This window comes from Vigna unguiculata, chromosome 5, assembly GCF_004118075.2.
Source record: "Vigna unguiculata cultivar IT97K-499-35 chromosome 5, ASM411807v1, whole genome shotgun sequence".
NCBI lineage: Eukaryota > Viridiplantae > Streptophyta > Magnoliopsida > Fabales > Fabaceae > Vigna > Vigna unguiculata.
In genome coordinates, this window is record NC_040283.1 from 7,387,367 (window position 1) to 7,401,346 (window position 13,980).

Here is a 13,980-nt window from a genome sequence, read left to right on the forward strand (position 1 = left end):
GACATCCTTGTTTTCCTTCTATTCCGTACCAATCACACTCTCACCAAACAAACAAACAATTCACAAACCTTTCAATAGGAATGTGTCAATCACATTCTAACAATTTCTTAAATATGTTTTTTTCGTTCTGCCACATACACCTCACTAATTAATACTCCACAAAGTCAAACTTATGCTTAGTTATGAACAAGAAAACGGTATAAACCATAACGACTCTATCATTTACATAATCTATCACCACTAATTAATACTCTTAAATTTAAAAACGGTTACACTCAACATGATTTATAATTAGGGAACAAAAATATTTGAATTAATTTTATTTTCGGTAGGACTACAATACATAGGGTATTAGTTAATTAAAAATGACATAATTATTAGCTACTTGGATTTTTTTTTATTCAAAATAATTATTTTAATTGTAAAATAGTTAAATAGTGTAAATTTAAGGTATAGTAAAATTTAATAATGAAATATAATTATTACAGCAGTTGAATTTTTTGAATAAAATTGAAGAGGGAAGGGAACAAGACACGGACGCACGCAACAGTAACACTTTCTCTTTCTCTTTCCTTATCAAGGCACGATCCAAGTCAGGGTGGGCCCCACAATGAACCACCTACCCCACACTTCACACGTGGGCCCGACCACGACTCCTTCATTCACTTCTTCTCTTCCTTACTTCGCTTCCAGTTTCCGAAACCGCTACCTCATTCACTCACCACCGTCTTCTCCATGGCGTCGAACCGAAACGGCGTCCAAAGAGGAAGCGCCAAGTTCGATCGCCCTCTCAAGCCCCGCCCCCGCCCCTCCTCCCCCTCGCCGGGATCCGCCCTGCGCCGCGCCAACCCCGCCGCCAGAAACGCCGACGCCGGTCAGTCCTTTTCACAACCCTAGACTCTTACAAACACATAGGGAGTGTGTGTTTGAATTTACGAGTGTGGTAGGTGGAGAGAGTGTAATGAAGCTCTAACTAACTGGTAACCACGTTTAGGTCGCAATAATGAAGCTCGCTCCTTCTCTATTTGTGGATGATTATGATTGTGACTTTTCGTATGGCCTACAATTGTGATAGTTCGTTACTTCGGAGAGCGATTGCTTAAGATACGCCTCATTTTGTTCATATTTTTTTGAACACTCATTGCTCGGTGTTTCGGTGTTTATGTTCTGGTCTTCAATGTGTGGAATATCTGTTTTTTTGGAAATTTATTCTTTTAGTTAGTTAGATGGAGCAGAAGCAAGCTTTGGATGTGGTAGGACCAACCGTTTAGTTGTTTTGCTCTGGAGTGTGGACATTGTTTAGTTAATGATCCACTTCGCGTGTATTTTAGATCTGGATTTTTGATATGCTACGTGGTTTGAGCTTGGGGTGAAGATGCGAGTGGTCTAAGTCAATCTCAAGAGTTGTATGTTAGCGGGTTTGGGGTGAATGTCACAATCCCAATTAATTGGAAATCCTAATATCCAGACCCAGATGACATAGGTCATATTTTCATTTCTTGGAAGGTTAGTCCCAAAGTAGCATCTTGTGGTTATGTTCAGCTTGTCTGGAACTTGCTGTTGTAGTGAAGAGAAGAATCCATTCCTTAAAGCCTGATTGATGTTGGGTGGCAGCCTATACTTTAATAGGGTTTTCCTGTTCATGCCAATATGATATGAGACTCACTGACTGAAGCTCTGGAGGACTCCTTTCGTGGTTGGGAGAGGATCAACTAGGTTTTGGTACCGTTTGATGTAGAGGAGAAACCACTCCTAAAATCCTGGAAAATAACACAATTCAGGGTAGATCCTTTACTTTAAATAGAGGTTCCTAAGAAGGGTTTTGGTATTAACATCAGTGAAAAAGGCTACAAAACAGCTCATTGTATGAGGAGGGTGTAGTATTTAAGGGCCCCTGTATGGCCACCAGTAATTCTTGAATTCTAGATAGGGCCTAGAAGTTTAGTTTCCTGGCAGCATTGTTATACTTGTACTTTTTTATATTTTGAGTGAAAGCTAATGCTTGAAAACAAAATGGTTATTAAAAATTGTTCCCGCTATTTTTCTATCTGGTATGGGGGTATTACTATAGTACACTTGTCATGCTATCATTTCTTTGTACAGTGCCAGGAAGAGTTCGGGTGGCTGTAAGATTGAGACCGCGAAATGCTGAAGAAATGATGGCTGATGCCGATTTTGCTGATTGTGTTGAATTACAACCAGAGGTACGTTCGCTCTATTTAATTTACTATTAATTGTGGATGTTTTGTTTCTCTTTGCTTTATAGATATCTTGGATTGTTTTATGCACGGATCTTGTTTAATGTAAGCCTTTTGTGTTTTTACTGTCCTTCAGCTTAAAAGACTGAAACTTCGTAGAAACAATTGGGATTCTGACACATATGAGTTTGATGAGGTGCTTACTGAATTTGCATCACAGAAACGTGTCTATGAAGTTGTGGCTAAGCCAGTTGTGGAGGTCTGTTGTACTGGTGCATATCCTAATTGTTCGTGAACATCTTTACTGAGATACCCTTATCCAGTTCTGCTTAATGTTAATGATTTTAGGATTTGATGACATCATTCCTAGGTTTAATTGTTAATGGATTCTATCCATTGCCATATTTCTTCAATACTCTATAGCTTAACACGTTTTTGATGTCTGGTTTGTAGAGTGTTCTTGATGGTTATAATGGGACTGTGATGGCTTATGGTCAAACTGGAACTGGGAAAACATTTACACTTGGACGACTAGGGGAAGTTGATGCTTCTGATCGTGGTATCATGGTCCGTTCCATGGAGGATATTTTTGCTGACTTGTCACCCAATACTGATTCTGTCACAGTCTCGTATCTGCAGGTTGATACTTACATGTGCATTACTGCTTTTTGCATCATTATTACTTTTATCTTCTAGTGGCCATTGTGTTTTGTTTCATTTTGTTTGATCAAGAAAGTGTTATTTGTTTTATATTATAACCATTCTAGGCTATTTTACTCATTATGTCTGCAAAAAATGTGTAGCTTTACATGGAGACTCTCCAGGATTTGCTTAATCCAGCAAATGATAATATTCCTATAGTGGAAGATCCAAGAAGTGGTGATGTATCTATGCCTGGGGCAACTCTTGTAGAAATCACAGACCAACATAGTTTTCTGGAGCTGTTAAGAGTAGGGGAAGCTAATCGAATTGCTGCTAACACAAAATTGAATACTGAATCTTCTCGCAGTCATGCTATTCTGATGGTGAAAGAATATTCCCTGTTTGGATTACCTTTTCTGTTCTTTGTCTTTGATTCCAAACATCACAAATCAAGGAAACTAGTTATTCACTGTTTTTTGTTTCTTAAAAATAATATCCAATCTTGATAAGTTTATCGTTTCTCACACAGGTTCATATTAAGAGGTCTGTCTTGGAAAGTGAAGATATTGTATCTAGTCAAAATGGTGATGCCTCTCATTTGACTAAACCTTCAAAACCACTTGTTCGGAAGAGCAAGTTGGTTGTGGTAGACTTGGCAGGTTCAGAACGTGTCCATAAGTCAGGTGTGTGCTGAACTTAAAAGCTGTCTATATGTGTAAATCTAGGTGGCATAAATAAATTGTTCTTGTGAAATTGTCTGAAAGTGGCTTCTCCATGAAGCATTTGTTGTGTTAGCATGCATGAAGAATACTGGAAAGTGGGAGGAAAACTCATTCAAATGAGCAGGAAGAAAAACTATGAGAAATAGTTGCAAATGGCCCATAAATGTCCCCAGATGAGTGAGAAATAAAATGGGGGCAGGAGAGAATAATTCAAGTTGGTGGGAAAAAATGTAAATAGGTGGGAATAATGATGAAAATGGGTGAAGACAATTCAATCAAATGGTCAAGGTAAAATGGCTAAAAAATAATTGAAATAACGGGAAAAATGCATGTGAAAATATTGAAATGGTTGGGAAAATGCATGAGAAAATGTTTTGTTTGATTACTTTTTAAATTATAAAATATATAATAATAGAATAACTACAATAAACTTGTTATATAAACAATAACATTTTTTTGTTGTGACTATTTATTTTGTTTCAGGCTTTAAATAATATAATATTTATAAATAATATTATAATAATATCACAGTATAAGTATACCACATGTGTTAATATTGATATAATTATTATAATAATGTCATAAATAGTATAAAATATATGATGTGATAGTTTTGAGAAGGAACAGTTGCTTTCTGCCAGCATCCTGAATGATAATAGAGATATTTTAGAAAAGTGTCATTCATTTTATTCTGGTATCGACATTCTTGTGGAGGAAAAGTTGGAAACAACCGTTGGTTTTACAGTGTTTGTTGTTTTTAAGATTTTGTGAAGGAATGTTTTCTCTATTTCCTTCACAAAATTTTGAAAATAGGGATAAACGTAAACAGTGTGATATTTTTGTAAGTATTAGTAAAAGCATATTACTTGAAAATACAAATTGTAAAAAAGCCATTACCCTTTTAGGGTGTGTTTACTTTGATAAAATGTTTTTTTAATTTTTAGCTTTCACTTTTAATTACAAAAGTGTCTTGTTTTCATTTTTGTGTTCAATACTTGTGTAGGTAATAGTGAAAATGTTTTTTTTTTCTTCTTGCTTTTACTGTTTTATATACAAATCTTCGAAAATAGGAAAGAATAAAATAAAATGGCATTTTTAATTCAAGAGGAAACAAAAAATGAAAATACAAACCCATCCTCAGACCAAACAAGCTTTAGTATTCCCTGTTTCCTGTGGCCTTTGAATTGAAATTTGTATGTTCATTTAGTGATAGTCCCCTTACCTTACCTTGTTAGTTTCTGTCATTATGTTGATATGTGCAGAAACTTTTGATTTTTAACCCTTTTTCCTCACCAGGAAGTGAAGGGCACATGCTAGAGGAAGCTAAATCTATCAATCTTTCACTTAGTTCACTGGGAAAATGTATTAATGCTCTAGCAGAGAATAATGCTCATGTTCCATTTCGTGATTCAAAGCTTACTAGAATGCTTCGAGACTCTTTTGGCGGTAAGAGGCCATAATTTGTTGTTTAGATATCTTAGTATCATATCATATCCTCCTGTTCTTCAACATGACAAGATAAACAAATTGAGTGTGATGTCCTTTATGGTTTACAAATCTGGTTTCTTAAATCCTTGATGGACATATTTATGGTATCTTTGTCTTAGTCTTTGTACCAGATGCCAATAGTCTTCTTGGACACTCTTTCTATTTGCTTTCTGATCATCTGCAGGCACAGCTAGGACTTCATTGATTGTGACTATTGGCCCATCACCACGTCATCGAGGAGAGACTTCTAGTACCATATTGTTTGGTCAAAGGGTCAGTTTCTTCATTTAGATTTGTACTTTCATAAATGTGGACATTCATTCTATATGAACTAAATATCAATATTAAGTTTATTCTCATTAAGATCTGTTTCATCGTGTGTATTTATATTTCTTATTGTTATGTTAGTGTTGGAATGTCTTTTGAAAAATCACTGTTAAGATTTCTAGCATTAAAAGTTAATAATACTGGCACAATTCATTAATTTAATCCCCTTAGATTCAACTGTGCGTCCTTGTGCCATTTATTAACTACTCATGCTGGCATATTAATTTGCTCTTTTGTTAGTAGAGCCAATTTTTGACCTTAGTTATCATGATCATCATTATAAGCAAATGATTTATTGAGAGAAAGGAGGTTTGAATTCTAGAGGGTAACTCCATAAATTAATCCAAGAACAAAAGTTAAAAATTAAGAACAAAAAACGTGCCGCTGGACACCAGCTCGGAAAATTTACTAAAGAATACCCGCATGTCCTTAAGCATAACACAGAGCAGCTAAGTGCAGTACTCTACACAAAATTATCTCCTAAGGTAACAATTGACCAGTGAAAATTCTAGCTTTTCTTCCCATATACAAATGTTTTAACCTTTGAGGGAGTGATTGATTTCCTAAGGAGGGAGTTACGCTGCTGGATGAAGTGAGAAAATGCATGATAGGATTTACATAAAAAACATCTGGAGTGTCAAGTGACCTAATCCTCTGGTCTAAGTTTGAATAGATGTGGACAGAGTATAACAAGGTTAGAGGAGATTGTCAATCAGAGAATTAGAAGAGATTGTCAATCAGAGAATTTCCTATTATTCAAATTTCTGAGAAACATAAAATTTCTAGAAATAGAATTGGAAAGAAGGTAGAGTCTATGAAGCGTTTCAGAAAAAGGAACATCTCTCACATTGGTGTTTTTTGAAAGTAAATTTAGATTTAACTCAATTTTATAAAATTGGGTTGTAACAAGAGGTTTTCAATTGTGTGCATATTATAACTTGATCATATTTCTAGTCGATGTGAAATTTCTTTCAAACCCTCACACCAGGGATTGGACATGTGGAATCTTGGACTAGATATTTTTTGTGGTTTGACAACACCTTGATTGTGGGTGGAACTAGGGATGGCAAAAATACCCGTGCCTGCAGATATCCGCGGATAAAATCCGTGACGGATAGTTACTACCCGTGGGTATTTATTACCCGCGGGTAGTGGGTAGCGGGTATTTTAATATCCGGTTATAAACGGGTTGGGTACGGGTATCATACTATCCGTACCCACGGGTACCCGTTACCCGCAAAAAATTAAAATTAAAATTTAATTTATATTTTATTAAGTTAAATTTAATTAAAATTAGAAGTAACAATATATTTTATTATGTCAAATTTAATTATAATCATAATTATAATTATAATTATAATTATAATTTAATTTTTATAATTTTATATTAAAAAATTTATAAAATACATATTTTTTTAAATATTTGCGGGTATCGGGTATCCACGGGTACCCACGGGTTTTAAAAATATCCGCAGGTATTTTTTAAGCGGATACCCGGCGGGTAAACGGGCGGGTAACGGGTGGATTGTTTTTTAGCGGGTCGGGTACGGGTATCATAGTATCTGTGCCCGACCCGACCCGTTGCCATCCCTAGGTGGAACAATAGGCCCAAAAACCTTATTAGGTTAGAGCCTGAGTTCATTTTAGAAATGGAATTTGGCCAAACTCAATGTTACAAAATGGGATTGTAAAGTGAAGTTTGCACCAACTGTATACTATAATTTAACAATATCTCTAGTTGATGTGAGATTTCTAACAAGTGTCATCCCAAACTTTAATGTGTGAACCATCTCCAAATTCAAGAACAGAGAAGACCGAAAGAAGCATAATTTCTCAACCTTAAAAGTTAATTTCTAGGGCTGGCAAGTAATGCTTCACTGTTGCATTGGCATACCACTGATAAGAATGCAAATCATATTTCATTATGATTATTTTATCATAATGGTCATTATCATTTATAATGAATTCTTTTTGGTGATAATTGATATGGTTTTGTGTTTTTGTGACAGAGATTAACACATTTTTGTTTCATCAGGCTATGAAAGTTGAGAATATGCTGAAAATAAAGGAGGAATTTGATTATAAAAGCTTGTCTCGTAAGCTTGAGGTACAATTAGATAAGCTTATTGCAGAAAATGAAAGGCAGCAGAAATCTTTTGAGGATGAAGTTGACAAAATAAATTTGGAGGCACAATGTCGAATTTCCGAGGTTGAGAGGAACTTTGCTGATGCATTGGAGGTTTGTCATATGACCCATATGAAAGATCTTGACTACAAATTACAGTAAATTTTAAGCCAAAGTCTTTGTGGTTTTTAACTGTTTTGTAATTGTATACATAATGCTGTATACTAATAATGTAGGGTTTACATATTGTTAAAGTATGTGATTGAGGATCATTATTATTTATTTAACTCTTTCTAATTGGTTTTAGGCATTGTTCTAGCTTATCTTGTGAACAGAACGTAAAGACAATGAGTAATTCTGGGCTAGGCCTTAGTTATGCTGGATTGATGTCTTGTTGAGGAAGTATGGATTCTGCTAAGTGTTATTTCTTAAAAATGTCTCAGACAGATTGTTTTGAGGTTAAAAATGATCAATTTAAAATCAAAGGGTTTCTGCGTGGCTGGAGTACTTTTATGAAGATTGTATGTTTTTGAATGTCATATTTTCTGGACGAAGTGTTTTAGGATGGATATAATGTGAGACTTGTACGTTATCCTTGTTCAAATTTGATCATTTTGGTATCAAATGTTCTTTTATATGCCTTTTTGTAGTGCTGTCTCTATATCTTTAGTCTCTATTATTAACCAAGTATTAGACATCGTGCAAAACCTTTATGCCCTATTCTGTGGAAAACTTAAGTCACCGAAGAGGCTAATTTTTAGGATTTTTGGGGCAACATCTCAATTGTTTTCTCAATGTCTTATATGGAGTTTTATGATTGTACCCTGTAGAAAGAGAGACTGAAATGTCAGATGGAGTACATGGAATTGGTAAAGGAGTTGGAGCAGAAGTTGGTCTTGAATCAAGAAAGACATGACTGCAATAGTTCTGTGGCTGATAATGGAGAGGTATATTCCTTTTTAAATAATATTAACACTCTGCAAATCTTGAAGGTGGATTTTTGTTCCACTGTTTTTGAAAGTTATTGGTCGCATATATTTTGAGACATCATTGTTTGTTACTGTTTTCACATTCAGCATTTTTGGTTAATGTTGGTTGCTGGCTGTGTCCTAAGTCTCTGGGACCAATCTTGATTTATTTCTTTATAAGTATTTGTAGAATGAACCTAATTTTTTGGTTATGTCCAAGTATGCTATTGTTTGGTACGTTTGGTTGGAATGAACATTTGTATTTCCGGAAATATGAATATTTTTCCTGACTCGTACTTGATACAGTAAGAGGTATAAATTGGAAAGGGAAAAAAAAATCTATACACCAATCTTAGCACTGAAAATCAGGATAATATTTTCCTTGTAAATGCTGTAACTAAATAAGCAGAAGGAATAATATAGTTTCTAATTACAAATAATTCAGATATGATCTGGACTCAATAAAAATCTGTGATTCTGATTGGTTTGGGCAATCTCCAACAGTCCCCCTCAATCCGGGTGGAAGATATCTATCATTCTCAGATTGGATTTGATGCTATCGTGTGTGTTCCTTGGAGAGCCTTACTCTCAATTTTAACTACATTGTTTAACATCTTTCGGGGTGTATTTTGTTCATGTTGAAGAGAGGTCTATGTTTTCTTTTATATTTTTTCTTTCATCTACATTGTTTCCTTTATACAAAGATACACACACACAATAAGAAAAATATTAGAATAGAAATCATCCTGCTATCTCATTTTTGTCTGTCTGCTGTCTGGGATTGACTTGTATGATCTCAACATGTCACAATAGAAACTCAAAAGGAGATAAAATATGAATTCATTAATGTGTCTTTGTTCATCAAAGTTAATCTTTTGTGATTGTTGTTTCATGACAAATTTTTATATTAAGCAATAATTTATTTTAGGATTTTTCTTACCAGTCTTGTGGTAAATTCGATACTGTAATTTACGCATCAGTCTTCATTAGTCCCAATGTCATTGTTTTAACAATTGCCTGATTGAATCGCTGCTTTGAGCTATTATTTTTATCTTTTATTTGTGGTTTTAATTATTTAGCTATTTGTGCCTTTTTGGCACAGGGGCCCGCATCATCTTCAGCAGGTGAAGTTACTGAGGTCAAAATGCTGCTTGAAACCGAAAGAAGTCGGAGGAAGGCAGCTGAAGAAGAGGTAGAACATCTAAAAAATCAACTGGGGAAACACACACAAACACAGGTGAGATTCAGTTAAATGGCTAACTTTTCTTTTTCTTCATCTATCTAGAATGTTTTTATACTATACTAAAATCTTTTATGTATACTAGGCAGGAGATGCAGAAGTTGTAAAGCTTCGCAACATCTTGGAGGATGAGGCTAATCAGAAAAAAAGACTTGAAGAAGAAATAATAATATTGAGAAGTCAATTATTGCAATTGAACTTTGAAGCTGACCAGGTATTTGTTTTATGTTGACTAAAATTTGAGCATTCAGGATATTCTTTAGTAATAAACTTTAGCTTGGATCGTAATTCCATGCATTGAGTCATTGACTTTGCTTTGGTTTAATGAAAGTGGCCATAAAATGCACAATACTCTTCAGTATTTAATTTTGTAGAGAATTCTTGTAACAAGCCCAACCAGAGCACCAAATATAGGTCCTAAACATAATTTCATTCTGAACTAATGAGGTAGTCGATGTTGTCAAATCAAGATTCTTTGATCTTTCCATTGTTTCTAGCTGTATGTTACATTATGTTCTTTTTACTTAAATTTGAATCTTTGGTATAGTATGATACAATTTTACGTTTATAGATGAGAAGGTGTTTGGAAAATGGAAGTTCTGGGAGCACATTTTCTGCAATGGATTCCTCCCGGCATCCCCAATTCAAGGACACTGCAAATGGTCAGAAGTCATCTGTTGCTACTCTCTTTGAGCAAGGTATGAGTTCTTTTGAGTTATAACTGAAACATTCCATCATATCCGTGTTAAAGACTCAAATTATTTTAACAGTTGGACTGCAAAAGATTTTGTCATTGCTGGAGTCAGATGATGCCAATGTACGAATTCATGCTGTGAAAGTGGTAGCCAACCTAGCTGCAGAAGGTTGAAGCTAATCTCATCTTAAGGCTCTATATTCGATCATCTACTTTCTGTGAATTTTTTTCTGGCAATGATTACAATTGTTAAAACAGTTGTTGTTGAGTTAGGAGTCTGTTTAGTTTCAGAAAAAAAAATTCTGTTTTCGTTTCCTATTTTCAGAAAAAATAATAATGTATATAGAAAATTGTTTCATAAACAAACAGTCCCTGTCTATCTTTTATGTTCATTGTCTTCTGATAGTTGTATATATCGCAGCGTGATTTATTTTTTAAATCATGGTAGATATTGTATTGGTTATAATTTATCCGGAAAATTCTACTATTTTTTTTTTCAATTTTTTTTTTGAAAAGCAACTGTATTAGTTTTCCATAAAATTCGTCTTCTTGTTTTCACTGTCCACTAGACGATTCTTTCTTTCTACACTTTCTCTGCACTGGTACATTCCAAAGACCAAGACTGAGCTCGTTTTGTTATATGCTCATGTATCTTTTCTTATGTCTAGTATTTCTTATAGTAGTTTTTCTCAATCTGATATGCAGAGGCTAATCAAAAGAGAATTGTTGAGGCTGGAGGGCTTACTTCCTTGCTGATGCTTCTTCGAAGATATGAGGATGAAACTGTTCGCAGAGTAGCTGCTGGGGCAATTGCCAATCTTGCTATGAATGGTGAATGTCGTTAGTAGATATTTTTTTCATGTCATAGACAATTGGATCTTGCTTATCACTTTGGTACTACCTCAGTTTATTTGTGGTTGTGCATTTGGCTAATGTTACAATTGTTTTTGTTTTGCTTTCTTTTGTTAAATCAGAAGCGAATCAAGAACTTATTATGGCTGAAGGAGGAATTACTCTGTTATCAATGACTGCATCTGATGCTGAAGATCCACAAACACTTCGAATGGTTGCTGGGGCAATTGCTAACTTATGTGGAAATGGTACAGTTTGTTGTTTTTTTGCAAGTCATTTATTTATGTCGATAAATGCATGAAAATATAATTTTAGCAATTAGATAAATTAAATTTGGATAGTTTCTTCAAACCACACTATGATGGTGATGTAATCTCCATTATTGGCTACTAATAGTTTCTTTGGACATTTGTTTGTACCACGTGCTTGTGGGTTGAGAAATTGAAATCTTTTTTGGCATTTCTTTGTGAACATAAGGCCAAACATGGGTTTGAATGGAATACTGAATTTTTTTCTCTCGCGATAATTATTCTCCTCAAACAATCATCATGTTAAAATCATTTTCAAATGAAGATATCTAAATATAAATTACTTTAGCCCACATTTAAGGGAACTCAATTTTGTCAAGATTATCTAAAATTGTAATGGCCAACGCTCAGAAAAATGCCAACTAATCCTGAATAGTCTGCACTGCCCTCGCTGATATTTACCCCTTTATACATGAACCTTGCCCACATTCTACTTTCTTGTGTTATCTGACTTCGTATTATATAAAACCAGTTGAGAATTCTTCATTCAGTACAGATGGCACTTTAGTAGATTTTGTATTTGAAATCATTGTATTTCCATGAATATATATTTTTCTGTAGGTTTCATATTTTTGTTTTCCATGTTCTTCAGATAGAATATTGATGACTCTGAGATCCCAGGGAGGTATTAAGGCTTTACTGGGAATCGTAAGATGTGGACATCCCGATGTCCTTTCCCAAGTTGCACGAGGAATTGCAAACTTCGCAAAATGCGAGTCTCGAGCTTCTAATCAAGGTCTACTTTTTCTCCATATTATTCTCAACACTTAGAACACTAAGCTTCAAGTCAGATAGAAAATACACTAAATAGTTACTAAAGAACGTCACCAAAAAAATTCAGTCCTGCAATGATTATTTAAAGATGTATTTAATGTTTCTAAGCAAGCATTAGTCACTGAAAACTTCAAACTTCAAACTTCAAACCTTACAATTATAGTTCTGTTCTCACAGGGATAAAAAGTGGCAGATCTTTCTTGATAGAAGATGGTGCACTTCCGTGGATAGTACAAAATGCTAATAATGAAGCTGCACCAATCAGGCGTCACATAGAGCTTGCGCTCTGCCACTTGGCACAGCATGGTAACGAGACTTCTCATCATGTTTCAGTTTTTCATAATACATCATTTCAATGTTTAAATTGTGATGTTATAAAATAAAACATTACAGAAGTGAATGCAAAGGACCTGGTTAGTGGAGGTGCTCTCTGGGAACTTGTTCGAATTTCACGAGATTGTTCACGAGAGGATATACGGAATCTTGCTCGTCGGACTCTCAGTTCTGTCTCAACATTCAAATCTGAATTGCGACGCCTACGAGTAGATTATTGATTATGAATCTGCGCATTTATTGTTCCACAGCTTGTGAGGCACGTACTTGATAATAGTTCCACCTTGCTATTTTTGTGATAAGAGAAGCAGCAAGGGTTTAGCATGTACTTGTTATGTAGCCATTACTGACCAGAATGAATGTATGTATAATTGATAGAGGGGGAAATTTGAGGTTTTGTGGCAGGGCAGAGAAGAAATGGTGAAAATATGTTGTTTAACATTGGTTTCTCAAATTTTGACCACCACAAATTCCATAGAGCTGCCCAATATTGTTATTTGTAATTGATTATTGATTTGTGTAAGTAATGAAAATCATCATTCTAATTCTTGCCCATGTTATATGATTCCATTTGATCTTAATTATCACTATAAATTCTTTGAGATTATCTCAGCAACTTACTTTTTTTATTATTAATGATACGAGTCTAAGTTTGAGACTTTGTGGGGATATGCTATTTTCAGCGTCATTTAATAACTTTTAATGATGCTATGTTGTGTTTTTAATAAATGGGGAGTATAACTTATTCTTTTTTTTTTCTTTACATAACTTAAAGCTAATGTAAATTATTTTATTCATAATATATTAACATATGTTTTATGAACAAAATGATAAATTCATAATTATAAGCTAAGCTGTATATAATAATTTTCTTTGAATAAGAACTAAACCACTAAAAAAAAATCCAAGATTTGAAAGTATAAAGGAAAATATGGAAACTAGATGACAGATAATATTTAGATTTAAAATATATTTAAGTCAATTATTTTATATTACTCTTAAAAAGAAAATAATAATGCTTATTATTTTATATTACGTTTAATTTTAATATATTATAATTTTTAATTCCAAAAAGTATAAAAATATTTATTATTTTTTTCATTAGAGATAAAATTTTCATGCATATGATATATTTTAAAAAAATTAGTTTATAATATTAGAATATTATAGTATGATGATAAAGTTTAAGTAAAATATAATTAGTTTAAATAAAAAGTATAATATTAAAAGTAAATCATTGAATGAATGCAGCCAATGATTTTTACCAATAAAAGATGAAGTGTAAGCATATTTTTGTTTTATAGTGAAA

General features: G+C 33.9%; 1 protein-coding gene across 1 annotated transcript; it reads left to right on the forward strand.

Annotated features, from left to right (window-relative positions):
• Positions 1-735: 735 nt before the first annotated feature.
• On the forward strand, positions 736-13,231 carry LOC114185389 (kinesin-like protein KIN-UB). Its single transcript, XM_028073086.1, has 19 exons — positions 736-874; positions 2,104-2,204; positions 2,335-2,457; positions 2,652-2,837; positions 3,002-3,223; positions 3,370-3,523; positions 4,859-5,008; positions 5,235-5,323; positions 7,413-7,616; positions 8,333-8,449; positions 9,573-9,707; positions 9,796-9,924; positions 10,282-10,408; positions 10,481-10,573; positions 11,110-11,235; positions 11,379-11,504; positions 12,157-12,300; positions 12,516-12,644; positions 12,732-13,231. The coding sequence occupies exons 1-19, from the start codon at positions 736-738 to the stop codon at positions 12,890-12,892; spliced, it is 2,655 nt and encodes an 884-aa protein (XP_027928887.1). The 3' UTR covers positions 12,893-13,231.
• The last annotated feature ends 749 nt before the right edge of the window (positions 13,232-13,980 follow it).